Below are 15,000 nucleotides of genomic sequence, written 5' to 3'. Positions count from 1 at the left end.
GATATATATATATATATATAGAGAGAGAGGATATATATATATATATAGAGAGAGGATATATATATATATATAGAGAGAGAGGATATATATATATATATATATATATATATATATATATATAGAGAGAGAGAGAGAGAGAGAGAGAGAGAGAGAGAGAGGATATATATATATATATAGAGGATATATATAGAGAGAGAGAGAGGATATATATATAGAGAGAGAGGATATATAAATATATAGAGGATATATATATAGAGAGAGAGGATATATATATATATATATATATATAGAGAGAGAGAGAGGATATATATATATATAGAGAGGATATATATATATATATATATAGAGAGGATATATATATATATATAGAGAGAGAGAGAGGATATATATATATATATATATATATATATATATATATATATAGAGAGAGAGAGGATATATATATATATAGATATATAGAGAGAGAGAGGATATATATATATATATATAGAGAGGATATATATATATAGAGAGGATATATATATATATATAGAGAGAGAGAGAGGATATATATATATATATATATATATATATAGAGAGAGAGAGAGGATATATATATATATATATATATATATATATATAGAGAGAGAGAGAGGATATATATATATAGATATATAGAGAGAGAGAGGATATATATATAGAGGATATATATATAGAGAGAGAGAGAGGATATATATATATATATATATATATATATATATAGAGAGAGAGGATATATATATATATATATATATATATAGAGGATAGATATATATATATATATATATAGAGAGAGAGAGAGAGGATATATATATATATATATATATAGAGAGAGAGGATATATATATATATATATATATAGAGAGAGAGAGAGGATATATATATATATATATATATAGAGAGAGAGAGGATATATATATATATATATATAGAGAGAGAGGATATATATATATATATATATAGAGAGAGAGGATATGCATAATTGTTCTTAAGTTGAACACTGTTTGATACCAAGTGAGAGACGTATTGGTGGGTTTTGTGTCAGAGCTTTAAATGACTGCTCAGATATTTTTGGTATATCTGCTAATTGACTAAAATATTGTATATGTTTACCTTGAGTTTTTGGTAGTGAGATTGACTGCTGCAGTGAACCTTCTTGGCCGTCTCCTCATTGGAATAGAACAGGAAACAGACTCTACAGTAGTACCCCATCTTCACATATTCAACACCTGAAATCAGACAGAGTCACTATGATGTTGGGATGTAACGTGTGAAATATACAGTACATATATAGTTCTAATGTTTGTTGTTTTTTTTAGACAAGAGGTTGTCTCACGGAAAAAGATAGTTATTTTATATATCGTTAAAAACGGTCTTACTAAACACATAGAAACCCCATTCCCTCTAAAGAGTATTAATCTGAGCATGTCCTTACCCACTGGGCTGTTAGGCTCATACGGCCCCAGAGGAACCGGGCTGGTTGATGAAAGCTTCCCCTCAGCCTGAGATGGTGTGCAGGCAGTCTCTCCATTCTCCTCAACGCTCCTCACACTCAGGATGGAAATGGGCGCGTCGTTTTCCTCCATTTTGATGTTCTACGGTGTAGAGCAAGAGAGTGTCAGTTCCTTAAGATACTACTTTTGGTTGACAAAACTAAAAACGGCCTGGGGGTTACATCCCAAAATGGTGTCATGTGTTAAGTTAATGTTTTAAGTATCCCAATATTTCTGTTATTACGGGTCTATCACTCAGTCAAGAGTGCGCATTGCGCAGGAAGTCTAGTGGTTGATGGACCTGGCCTCGAGTGTAATGGCGACCTTTCAGGGTGGATCATACGGTATAGTAAACTTTGTTAAACTGGAACCTTGTCGTTGTGTCATTTCGAATTAACATCATATTCCCCATCAGATCATCATTGAGGGATTGCTGATGAAGACAGCGAACTACGTTTGACCAAAGCCCCGTAGGACTGTGAGCCGTAGTAATACACTATAGTGAATATGGTGCCATATCAGAACAACCTAGACCAGATAAACTTACCATGTCAGTGTCTATTTCGTGTACAGCCGAGTTCTCAGAGGGTTGACCATATTCTCCCTGGACCTCCTCCTCCTTCCTAACCTCTACCTCACTCTGCTCAGTGGGCGCCTCCACCATCTTCTCCTCGTCTTCTTTGTCAGGCTCGTCTGTTGATGAAGATGCCGTCTCCTCTCTGGACTTCTTGACTGGAGGTTCTTCATCCTGTTTGGCTGAGCTTTTGGCTGCGGAGCTCCTGTGGGAGCTCGTTTCACTGCCTGATCGCTCCCTCTTCGACGACCTCTTCTCCTTCTCCTCAGAGTCAGGGGCTGGTGGTCGGTGTCTAGTGTGGGAAAGAGCATTTCATTTCAATTCAACGTTATTGTCCCCAGAAGGGCAATTTAGTTTAAGCACATTACATATTTTACATTACATACAGTACAAAGACAAGTATTTAGTAGTGACAAAAATAACCAGTTGAAGTGTACAACGCTCACAGCAAATACACCAACTGTTGTTTAGTTTGACTCACCCGTATTTGAGCTGTTTGTACTTCCTGCTCACGTACACCGTTAGCCGCTTGCCTTCCAATTTAGGGGGCGTGTCCTTGTAGGTGTCAGCCATTCTCTCAGCATCCTCTCCACGTTCCATTTCAATGAAACACTAGAAATTAAAGAATAAACATACAAAATAAATATGTGATTTCTACCGTATCCCACTTATTCAACCATGAGGCATTCCAAGAAGCTCTGTAGCTGAAGAGAGAACAAAAAATATTGAATTCACATTTAATTACCTCGTTGCGAGATCTGTTCAGAAAATAGCGTCTCACTTTGCCGAACGGTTCAGCGATTTTCAGGAGGGAGGCGTCGGAGGATTTGAAGTGGGGAATCTGTCCCACGTATACCACTCTCCCACTCTGCAAGAAGAACAACAAAACATTACTAACAACTTCTACAGTAGAAGGCTGGCAAACTGAATCTGCAGGTACGGAGCTCACCTGAATGGTAGCGTATGTCTGTGAATGGTAGATTTTCACAGACTTCCCACACACAGTCGGTGTTACATTCCCACTGTAGAAATTGACCATTGCTTTGGCCTCTTCTTCCGAAGTGAGTTGCAGAAAGGCCTAGATTCACCAACAAAAAGATGCGCAGTGGTTAGATGTTGACGCCCGTCATACTGTGTTTGCTTCACTGTCAAGTTAATTAACTCATCAAATCAACCAACCAACTTTACCTCGGGTCTCACGTCAAGCACCAGGTGCTGAACTACAGTACCGAAGGGTTTGGCCAGGGCCAAGATCTCGTTCAGGAAACCATAGGCTCGTTTAAATCCCACAACGTTGACCACTCTCAATCCCCCAATTTTCTTAGAGCTTCCTGCAAAGAGAGGATGAGAGCGACAATTACACAACAGTTTTTCTTTTCCAACAATAGTTAATGTAGTTTATTTTCATGTGGGTCGACACTGTAGCAATGGTTTTCCAATTCCACAGACGCTGTCAATCAATCATCCTAAATTAAATGATCATACATCATGCTAGAGGTGAAGTTAATGTTGTTTACCTGAAGACGAGTACTTTTCTTTGGATGACGAGTCCTGTCTCTCCAAGTCCTCGTCCTCTGCCAGCTCATCCAGAGTCACAAAGTCATCCATGTTCTCTGGGAAGTCCTGCTCCATGCTGCCCTCCTCCTGACAGAAACAAACAACATGCATGTCAACATATTAGTTACATATTCACTACCGTTCAAAAGTTTAGGGTCACTTAAAAATGTTCTTGTTTTTGAAAGAAAAGCACGTTTTTTTATCCATTTAAAATAACATCAAATTGATCAGAAATACAGTGTAGACATTGTTAATCTTTGTAAGTGACTATTGTAGCTGGAAACGGCTGATTTGTACTGTAATATCTACATAGGCGTACAGAGGCCCATTATCAGCAACCATCACTCCTGTGTTCCAATGGCACGTTGTGTTAGCTAATCCATGTTTATCATTTTAAAAGGCTAATTGATCATTAGAAAACCCTTTTGCAATTATGTTAGCACAGCTGAAAACTGTTGTCCTGATTAAAGAAGTAATAAAACTGGCCAAGAAACTGAAGATCTCGTACAACGCTGTGTACTACTCCCTTCACAGAACAGCGCAAACTGTCTCTAACCAGAATAGAAAGAGGAGTGGGAGGCCCCGGTGCACAACTGAGCAAGAGGACAAGTACATTACAGTGTCTAGTTTGAGAAACAGACACCTCACAAGTTCTCAACTGGCAGCTTCATTAAATAGTACCCACAAAACACCAGTCTCAACGTCAACAGTGAAGAGGCGCCTCTGGGATGCTGGGCTTCTAGGCAGAGTTGCAAAGAAATAGCCATATCTCAGACTGGCCAATAGAAAGAAAAGATTAAGATGGGCCAAAGAACACAGACACTGGACAGAGGAACTCTGCCTAGAAGCCATTGGAACACAGGAGTGATGGTTGCTGATAATGGGCCTATGTACATATTCCATAAGAAATCTGACATTTCCAGCTACAATAGTCATTTACAACATTAATGTCTACACTGTATTTCTGATCAATTTGATGTTATTTTAATGGACCAAAAATGAGTTTCTTTCAAAAACAAGGACATTTCTAAGTGACCCCAAACTTTTAAACAGTAGTGTATATGGACATCAGAAAAGGCAGATAAGTAATTGTGCTCAACAGAACTTAGTCTCAAACTGAACAAAACACAAGAGTAGCACCAACTTGTAAACAAGACAAATATAATATTTTCTTGAACTATAAAAGTTTTCTGTTGTTGACCTACCTGATCTGCAGGTAGCTGTTCTTCATGCATCTCTGAGCTCTCTGCTGGCTCTGCCGATGGCGAGTCAACCTTGACCTCTGTCTCATCTGTAGTGGCTTCAGTTTCCATCTGTTCACTCTCAGGCTCTCCCTCTGCTGTCTCCTCTGCACCAGGCACAGTCCCCTCCTCCACCTCTGACCCCTCAGCCTTCTCTGTGACATCACTACTGCTCAGACCCTTGGCAGTGCTCGGAACATTGTCGGAGTCCGGAGCAGGTTCCTTCTCCTCCTGCGATTCCAGACTGGTGTTGGCAGCAGTCTCTGGGTCTTCCGTCACGGCTTCAGCATTGTCCGCTGACGGCCCAACATCACGTGAATCCTGGTCTCCCTCTCCTTCACACTCCTCAGCTTTATCTCCCTCCATCACACCAGCCACCACATCCCCTGACCCCACTCCGTCTCTCCCTGACCCCTCTCCCTCTCTCCCTGCATCGCCGTCCTCTCCTTTTGGTGGTTCCTTCCTGTCCTCTTTGGCTTTGCTGCTAGAAGAAGAGGAAGATTTGGTGCTCTTGGAGGAGGAAGATTTGTCTTTGGGTCCAGTACTACTGCTCCTTCTCCTTCTCTTGTCATCCATCAGTTTGTTGGAGCGATTATTCACACTGTTACAGACAGACAACAATCAGTCCAGAAAGCTCTGTGAAAAAAAAGGACAACTAAGTCCTCTAATATGATAATGAAGCACTGAATCTTGGGAATTCTTACTTCAAGGTCTTGTACTTGGTACAGATGTTTAAACGGACAGACTTTCCCTGGATGGTCAGTGGATTCAGAGTGTAGTACTTCACCAACATCTCAGCATCCTCCGCAGACCCCAGCTGAACAAAAGCCTTGGAAGACGAACGCTAACGATACATTTTAAGCATTCATGACACATCCAGGAAAAAAACACAAAAAAAAAACTGTGCAATTTAGCAAGATGCTTTTATCCATTAACATTAGTATGATTTTTATACAAACAGAAGAGTAAGACTTTTACCTCTTCAGTTAGAAACAAGTGTTTCTTTACGATGCCGAAGCGCCTCGCGATGGTGAGGAGTTCCTGCTTCTTCTCGTTCTCACGCGGCAAGTTGGAGAAGAAGACTACCTGCGATTGGTTCGCCGCCACCGGCTCTTTGCCTTGTTTCGCCTCCCGGTTGATTCTCTCAGTTCTGCGGTCTTTCTGTTTACAGAGAGAGGAACATATTACGTGTACTGATCTGCATGCTCGAATTGAACGGGGTCGTTAACGGTCAGCGAAGTTAGAAACGCAGTTGAGCGATTTGAAGTATTTCAATCTACACAGCAGATCGATACAGGCAAAACTAATGAAAATAGATGATTCCAATGTTACCTGAATCACCAGGAGTTCTTTGGACAGATATAAGGTGATTTGTTTCCCATGCAACAGCGCTGGGTTCTGCTGGTAGTAGCTCACCACATCCCTAGCTTCCTTATGAGTCTCCATTTCTAAAAAGGCCTGTGGGAGTAGGAATACACACCATGAACCCTACAGGACCAGTCAGCAGGTGCTCTAATACAACACCATCTGTTTACTTCCGTTAAATGGGGCAATAAAGAACAAGTTTTAGGTTATTATTATTATTATTTTAAACCTAAATCTTCACAGACAGTTACTCTGTTATTCAAAGTAGAGTTCGCATTGTGATACGTTGATTTCCGTTGTATTGTAATACGTTACTGGTTTATTCCCACCAGGGATGCACGATATATCGGTGAACATATCGGAATCGGCCGATATTAGCTAAAAATGCCAACATCCGTATCGGCTCGATGTCTAGTTTAACGTCGATGTGAAAAAACGTTATCAAAGCTGACGTGCATACCTATATAACATAGGTACATGACGGAATGACGCCACGTACAATTTTGAGCTACATGTGCAACACAGCATTCCTAACCTAGCCCACAATGTCTGCTGTGTGGATCGAGCAGTCAACAAGTCCAGCAGTCATTTGAAAAGAGTAAGAACATTTTCAGCGAGACGACTCAAAGGCGAAATCCATTAACGCCAAGATAATGGAATTCATTGGCCTTGACAATCAACCGTTCTCTGTCGTGGCTGATGTTGGCTTTCGCCGACTGGTCGAGCACCGGTACACACTACCGTTACCAAGTGCGCTATTGTTCAGATGTTTCCCTAACGGAGTTACACAGTAATTAGCGTCACTGCTATTAGCTTCACGACATACTATGGAAGGCCGGTTGGGTCTTTGCGCGTCAAGAATGATACACGTCAAATAACACTATTTAACATGTTAAATAAGCTTTTAATTTGACAAGTCAAAAAAACACAGTTCTATTATAGAATGTTGTGTGTTCTGAATTTGCACGTGCAAAGCCAAGCGCCAGCACTACTATCAGTAGCACTGACAAAGCTGTACAAAAAAAAAGTCTGCCAACAAGCAAACACGAACGATGTGTTTACAATACCACGTTGGTAATAAAGCATTATTTGTTAGACCGCAACTTCTGGGATAGATAGCTAGCTTTAGCTTGGTACCTAGCTAGCACCAATACAACCAGCCTGAACACAATGAACAGTAGAAACTGCAGTCATTTTCATTATTCTTAGCAATGATAGTATTAGCTAGGTTGCCACTTGTTGTTTGCCTATTGAAATTGAACTTCAGTTCATGAAAATAAATAGCTAACCAGCTACATAGCTTTGGACAACATGGTTAACATTATAAACAGCCAGCTAGCTTCATCTAGCTAGTGGGGCTCGACCGGATCGGGTTATGTGTTGTTAAACTAGCCACAATAAGGATTAGGCACAATAGTGGAATTTGTGGTTTGTCTTCAAAAGAAAAGTACCTCTTTTGAAAGTGATGCAGAAGGTTACAATTGGTGGAATCATGTCATATTTACACTAGATAATGTTAAACAAGGTTGGAATGTGAAGCAATGAAATAGGATATCAGTCTAGTTAGTGACACCCACAGAACACAATGGTGAAGAGTTTATGCAAATATTAGCGTTGTTGCTCTTATCTCGGGACTGTGACTGTGTGAAATCACCTCCCCAGTCAGCCTATTGTGTGTATTGACATTCATATTGCACTGTACAGCTTTACCTAAGGATTGGGGATCAATGAAATGGGGTAACAGTTTACTTAATACCCCATATGTATTTTCCCAATGTCCTCCTCAGAGTTTTCAGACTTCAAAACATCCACACAGTATTGTTTTTCCTCAGGAATAGTGTTCAATACACACAGGTTGACAATAAATGTGGCTCAATTCACAGTTGTTTCAGAGTCCCGCAATAAGAGCTACGATGCTAATGTTCTCTGGGTGTCACTGAGTAGACTGATACCCCATGTCATCGATCCACAATCCATAGGTAAGGCTGTACAGTGAAATAAGGATGTCCCCAATGCAATTCTAAAGTATAATACATCCAGTGTAATTTCAGATTTTTTTTATTCAATAGCCAACCATGCTACCATTTAGCCATCGCTCATTCACTAGCCAACCATGCTACCATTTAGCCATCACTTAATCAATAGCCAACCGTGCTCTTAAGTAAATAGACCAGTAGCCTCTGACAGTACGGGTAGGCTACAGTATTGCTGTGCGATAGGTGTGACATCATCAAGGCAGGAGACAGAAAAACAACGTATTGATAAAGTAAATATTGAACAACAATTCATATTTTTGTATAGAAGTGTTGTCTGTAGCGTTTACTTTAAAATAGTTCAACAGGCCAATAACTCTTAGAGAATGTGCAGCCAGTGTTTGGCGCCCTCTATAGGCGGCATGCATTTTAGTTTCAAAGCCACTGCAAAAAAAAAACTCTACAGAAATGTGATCATTTGCCATTGCGCTTTAGAAACTGTCATGGTCCTGTTCCAAATCATAGAGCAAATGAGAGCGTTTTTGTTACCACGAAAAGGGTGAATGGAGGGCGTTTTTGTTACCACTAAAAGGGTGAATGGAGGGCGTTTTTGTTACCATTAAAGGGTGAATGGAGGGCGTTTTTGTTACCATTAAAGGGTGAATGGAGGGCGTTTTTGTTACCATTAAAGGTGAATGGAGGGCGTTTTTGTTACCACGAAAAGGGTGAATGGAGGGCGTTTTTGTTACCACGAAAAGGGTGAATGGAGGGCGTTTTGTTACCAGGGTGAAAGGGCGTTTTTGGGTGAATGGAGGGCGTTTTTGTTACCACTAAAAGGGTGAATGGAGGGCGTTTTTGTTACCACAAAAAGGGTGAATGGAGGGCGTTTTTGTTACCACTAAAAGGGTGAATGGAGGGCGTTTTTGTTACCACTAAAAAGGGTGAATGGAGGGCGTTTTTGTTACCACTAAAAGGGTGAATGGAGGGCGTTTTTGTTACCACTAAAAGGTGAATGGAGGGCGTTTTTGTTACCATTAAAAGGTGAATGGAGGGCGTTTTTGTTACCATTAAAAGGTGAATGGAGGGTGTTTTTGTTACCATTAAAAGGTGAATGGAGGGTGTTTTTGATACCATAAAAAGGTGAATGGAAGGTGTTTTTGATACCATAAAAGGTGAATGGAGGGCATTTCTAGGCAAGGTTGTAACGCTTGCTCACGAGTGCAGAAACATAGTATGGCTCTGACATATCAATGGAAAACATATGTTGCGTGCGACAGTTTGAGCAGAATCTCCACGTACGCCAGGATTTAGTGAGAAATGTATAAATGAGACCTCAGGCACAAGGTGTCGTGCTTTACCTTGTTCTTCAGAACCAAGTGTTCACAGAGAGTTCCAAAGGGTTCAGCCAAGGCGAACAGGGCTTTGTTAGACAGAGGACTCCTGTCATATATGGCCACCACTACTTTGCTTCTGATCTGATGAGGAGAACAGTTACAAAACAGGTTGAATCCATCACTTTCACACCAAAGGCCCACCAGTAAATACATGTTGATTTGAGGAAGAGTTACGTGGCCACTGCATTACAGTAAATATAATCGTATTTTATCAAGATAATTTGACAAATAAAACACATTACCTGCTTAAGTGCCATAGAGTGTTGATGTGGCTTGCCTGATCCAACATTAGATCCAGCACCACCACCTAAAATAAATAATAACAACACAGGGCTTTATATATATATATATATATATATATATATATATATATATATACGGCTTTCAAGGACCCACAGTCACTTAAATTACAACAGTGGCCAGCTAAACAAAAGCAAACATGGATTGCTAACTTACTTTGTCTATAGAGACTACAGGGTCAGGAAGCCAATATGTAATTTGGGTGAACTAGGCCTATCCCTTTAATGATAATGATTACATGATAATGAATACAGAAATTCACCAGTAAGTGACAGGAATAAGCATACATTGGTTGCGTGCGAAAAGGCACCCTATTCCCTACTTTTGACCAGAGCCCATTAAGGAAGTAGTGCCCTACTTTTGGCCAGAGCCCTATGGGACCCTAATCAAAAGTAGTGCACTAAAATGGAATAGGGTGCCATTTCAGACACAGACGTAATTTTTCATACAAACACAGCATTACCCCAGCCGGAGCTCATGCGGCCTCCTCCAGCCTGCTGCCCACCGCCCATGGGGATTGGTCCCAGGAGACTGGCTGATTGATTGGTGGTCTCCTGTAGATGAGACCCACCGCTGAAAAGGGACAAACATGAGATTTAGTCTACTATTATACAAGGCTGATTCAACCACGTATTTAAACGTGCAACTGCACTTCCTGATTTAGCCTAATTTTAGATTTGGTTAATTAAGAAATGGTAGCGGCCATTACTGAATTTAAAGGCGAGTTGGTTTCAGGGTGTGGTTTGATGTGGGTGTCTCATGTGTGTGTGTGTTCTCAGATGGGAAGAGTTAACACAAATTATTTCCACAATTAACTTTAGCCGTCTGGTGTGCGAACGTGGTAAATTTGGTTTGACTTTGGATAGCCTATCTCCGGGGCTAGTTAGGGACCGTCAATAAATTACACAATGTAAATGAGACAATATTTTCATGTTGCATACCTTTTAGTTCTCATTAAATGCTGTCAATATTTGAGGTTTTTAAGTCATTGAAATTTGGAGCTATTTGGATTTTAACATGTACATTGTGTAATTTAACGATGGCCCCCAACTAACCCCATAGGGATATCCAAAGACAACCCTGATTTACCACAGGCATTACTATTGGGTGGCATGCAGCTGCACTCCGAATTGATGATTACTAGTGTGCTGCCAGCTGTGGGTAGGATTAAAACAAAGCCAACTTTCATTTATGTTGTGATGCAGTCACGACTACAAGTCTCACAAAACCCTGTTTTGGAAAAGACTGACTTTATGACCAAAATTATTCTATTTACACTTTGTAGTACATTTTGACATTCGAATAAATGTTTCACACTCATATTGATGCCACACAGCCTGTTTTCAAAATGAGAAGTTGTTTTTAGGGGTAGTTGCTCTTTAAAATCAAAACACCTGAAAGGTTCTGGTTTACCAAGTTCTTATGTTCTTTATAAACTCTTTGCAAACATGTTAAACAACTGGCATGTGTGTGTGAGAATTTGTTTATTAACTAGGCAAGTCAGTTCAGCACAAATTCTTATTTAGAATGACGGCCTACACCGGCCAAACCAGGACGAAGCTGGGCCAATTGTGCGTCGCCCTATAGGACTCCCAATCACGGCCGGTTGTGATACAGCCTGGATTTGAACCAGGGTGTATGTAGTGACGCCTCTAGCGCTGAGATGCAGCGTCTCTGACCGCTGCGCCATTCGGGAGCCCAAGAAAGAGAGAGCGTTTGTCTGCGTGTGTGTGCGCGGGAGACACACATACCCTCTGCTTGTGGCCATGTGTGGATCCCATTCTGGGTACCTAAAGATCATGGGAGAATATTGGTTTAAAAAATGGCTGGTGGTAGCACATATCTTTATTATAAGACAAAACTCCAAAAAAGTTCCTTCTTTTCCCCCCATTATTTTTACAACAGGCAGGGGAAAAGTTGTACACAGACATTTCAGTCTGTATCACCTTCTTCAGTGTTTATCTGAACATTAGTAAAAATAACCTTGTTGCTAAAAGGCCTATACATAACGTAGTGTGTTTGAATAGAAAGAGTAACTTACATTTGCAGGAGGAGCCTCTGGTTTTCTGTATGGCGTAATCCATCTGTGTGCTGGTTCCACTCCTGCAGACCAAGACAACCACTGGATGAGTGACTGATTTACTGAAGACATACACTGTATACATTAATTGGCTCCCACACCAATTAGAAAGCAAAAGGGTGATTCAACTATGGCTCTTCAAAAGGAGAAAGAAGCTGAATAAGTGGAGATACGATTGTAATAAAAACAAACTTGTTGAACCATTACTTTGTGTGTAGTAGGATTGGCTTTCGTCACTTGATAATAAAAATATATAAAAGATTTGATCATAAATTCTGGTCTTGAATTGAAAAAGTGTCCGTGCGTGCATGACAGCAGCAATCAAACTGAGATCAGAGTAGACAGTGTGTGTGGATGGATGAAACAGACAGGTAAAGTGGAAAATGAATTGGAGTTACTACTCACCATGGTAGAGTGCACGTCAAAATCACAAAGAGAGCACACATGGGGAAACATGTGAGGTATAACTCCTAAGAAGTCCTGCACTTTGCCTTGGGACGGGGATCCCATTCTCCTGGTCATAAAGACACTGTCTGCCGCTGAAGGGGGACCCATGCCCATACCGCTGTAGCGATCACGGGAAAGATCTGAATACCACCCTGGATCTCTTCCGCCACTGCCGTGGCCATAGTCGAGTTCATACCTTCCAGCTGGAGTGTCTTGGATGGAATTGTAGCCCAAGTCTCCTTGCTGAGCGTGGGCCGAAGCTTGCCCCATGGAACCACCCAGTCTTCCAGCACGCATGTCATCCCAGTTGTCTCTGCTGGCTCTGTAGGAGGGCTCAGAGGAGAGCCCGGACAGGTCCCCTCTAGAGTTGCCTGCCATGCGTCTGTCAGAATCCACCTTCCGGTTCTTAAGCTGCATTATAAGTTGAGGCAAGGACTCCACACTAATGTTTTCTTCTGGGATCTGTGCCAGCACGTCTAGGTCTGCGGGCGACAGGCCCAAGCTGGCAAATAGCTTCATGGAGTTGCCAATGTGGCCGCCACCACGACGGGACAGCTGGGGGTCATGGTCGCCCTCACCACCACCCATACCTGAGGACATGCTGTGCAACTGTCTGGAGGTTGAGCCATGATGGAGGCTGTCTGAACACTGTTCATTCATGCTGAAGTTGAGGGTCTCAGCAGCAGCCAGGAGCCCGCGTCCCACAGCAAAGCCTTTCTGAGAGCTATCAGATGGAATCTTCTGGGACATGGCCACTCTCAAAATGGCTGACGTGCTCTAAAGTAACTCGACGTGAAACTCCACGGTACAAGAACAGAATAAGGAAGCAGTTAAAGTGAGGGCCAATTTAAGTCTTTGATCGAAGGGAAGATTCAGTCAATTCAAAAAGAGACAACGACGTGGCAACAAGTCAACGTGGATGAGGAAAAAGGGAAAACTCTCCTCTTCATCTGATGGAATATTTCTGCAGAAACATAATGGTGAAAGTGTAGGGTGTAAGTTCTTGTCTGCCACCCTCTTCCACAGTTAGCATGGGGATACGGAGGTGCAAAACAACACTGTCTGCAGACAGGTTCAGTTAGCCTACAATGTACAGATAGCAAGTGTGGAGAGGAGGGCCCAATTCAAATAGTAGTCAATTGAACTGTGTTCTGAATCAGAATGTTAGGTTTATATGAAAGAGACAGGAAGAATCATTTACAAAGCATTGAAGAGAGACCACTCACAGAAAAGGAGGGAAATGTACAGCATGAGATTCAGACGTGAATTGACCTCATACGAAAGTAGAGGAAGATACTGTGTATCATGAACTGTATGTCATAGCCAGAAGAGAAGATAGATTACCCCATGTTTGATCTTCATAAAACAAGGACAATGCTCACACTTTATCAGATGACCAACAATAGGCCGAACTGCAGTGGACACAACTTGACATCAATTGAAGAGCTAAAAATGTTTAGCTACTAGGTTACAATGAGCAGTGGGGTTCGTGATAAAAATGGAATTTGGATCCAGTCTCTGATCGGGAAAGACTTGGATCAAGCTATAGCAAAGACAAGAGTATAGAGAATGTATCGCAACATTAGCTGTTCCTCTTAAAAACAAGTTGCTAGCTAACACGAGATGCAGCTAACCGCAACAGCGGTTTTGTCTGTACTGCCAAACACATTTGCACTCAGTGTGTGAATTAATATTTGCTGAATTCTATGCGTATTAGATATAAAAACGTTGTTTGAAGATGATAGCAACTAACTAAATGTTAATATGCAACAGCAGAACCACATATTTGATGTGAAAGGCCTCTGGCCATAGTTGGCTTGCGAAGCTAATTTGATGGCGGCATCTAGCTGCATGTTTTCATGATGAGATTGTACATTATGCTACAAAAAAATGGACTTCTATGAAAACAATATATAGTTGTAATTTGTAACGTTAGTTATTTTAGTTTCGAAACGACGTTTTTCCGAGGTTAAGGGGCTGTGTTTATTTGTCCTTACCTGCGCAGGGGGGGGTGACGCTATAGCGAGCCAAGGAGTATGCGCCCTAACCACGTGGGAGGGTCAGACGCGTCGTTCCATTTCTGACGTTCAACATGTAAACAAACATACTCAGCAGCCATTCTTTTTCACGGTCTAAGAAGAGTTCACCTGACACTTCCAGCTTTGAAACTTCACCTCTGGTAATTTGACCGTTCTGAAATATCGTAACGATATATGGCACTGCTGTGGTCCATATAAAACAGAAATGAGTGTCCCTACTTGCTGCTTTTAGACTTTATATCGAGTCGTCTTAATAACAAAGGCAGACAGACAACACGTGTCGGTAGATAGCTAACGTTACGCAGTGGTCATAGTTAACATTTTGAACTGTAGTGTGTTTTCCCCCTAGTCGTCGGTTGTTTATTTCTGTGTCTTATTATTACTGTGTTCTGAAATATTGTCTTATTCCGGTTGTTCTGTTTGCAGATATAACTAGCTTGTCTTGGTTACAGCCAAAATGAAAGACCCAAGTCGCATCAACAACACCCCGAGCCTCAGCAGCATAGAATTGATCCTACA

At 41.2% G+C, this 15,000-nt stretch overlaps 2 protein-coding genes across 6 annotated transcripts in view; one reads left to right on the top strand and one right to left on the bottom strand.

Annotated features, from left to right (window-relative positions):
* The window catches only part of LOC115122550 (matrin-3-like), an 18,678-nt gene extending 4,166 nt beyond the window's left edge, over positions 1–14,512 (bottom strand). Inside the window, exons 1-19 of one of the 4 annotated variants that reach the window (XM_029651758.2) lie at positions 14,440–14,512; positions 12,401–13,406; positions 11,957–12,018; positions 11,667–11,705; positions 10,379–10,488; positions 9,858–9,922; positions 9,580–9,696; positions 6,216–6,341; positions 5,862–6,044; positions 5,588–5,727; positions 4,848–5,484; positions 3,603–3,729; positions 3,274–3,416; positions 3,035–3,163; positions 2,831–2,953; positions 2,567–2,697; positions 2,059–2,377; positions 1,454–1,613; positions 1,132–1,247 (exon numbers count right to left, since the gene is read on the bottom strand). In XM_029651758.2, coding sequence (XP_029507618.1) covers positions 1,132–1,247; positions 1,454–1,613; positions 2,059–2,377; positions 2,567–2,697; positions 2,831–2,953; positions 3,035–3,163; positions 3,274–3,416; positions 3,603–3,729; positions 4,848–5,484; positions 5,588–5,727; positions 5,862–6,044; positions 6,216–6,341; positions 9,580–9,696; positions 9,858–9,922; positions 10,379–10,488; positions 11,667–11,705; positions 11,957–12,018; positions 12,401–13,192 — 3,519 coding nt within the window. In that variant the 5' untranslated portion in view covers positions 13,193–13,406; positions 14,440–14,512. The other 3 variants (XM_029651759.2, XM_029651757.2, XM_029651760.2) reach the window with 3 other exon arrangements.
* A 13-nt stretch (positions 14,513–14,525) lies between these two features.
* The window catches only part of LOC115122551 (polyadenylate-binding protein-interacting protein 2-like), a 4,081-nt gene continuing 3,606 nt past the window's right edge, over positions 14,526–15,000 (top strand). Inside the window, exons 1-2 of one of the 2 annotated variants that reach the window (XM_029651762.2) lie at positions 14,526–14,621; positions 14,908–15,000. In XM_029651762.2, coding sequence (XP_029507622.1) covers positions 14,939–15,000 — 62 coding nt within the window. In that variant the 5' untranslated portion in view covers positions 14,526–14,621; positions 14,908–14,938. The remainder of the gene's footprint in view (positions 14,622–14,907) is intronic. The other variant, XM_029651763.2, reaches the window with a different exon arrangement.

This window comes from Oncorhynchus nerka, linkage group LG6 (genome assembly GCF_034236695.1).
Source record: "Oncorhynchus nerka isolate Pitt River linkage group LG6, Oner_Uvic_2.0, whole genome shotgun sequence".
Lineage (NCBI taxonomy): Eukaryota > Metazoa > Chordata > Actinopteri > Salmoniformes > Salmonidae > Oncorhynchus > Oncorhynchus nerka.
Note: the sequence above shows the minus strand (reverse complement) of the source record. Positions and strands in the feature narration are given on the sequence as shown.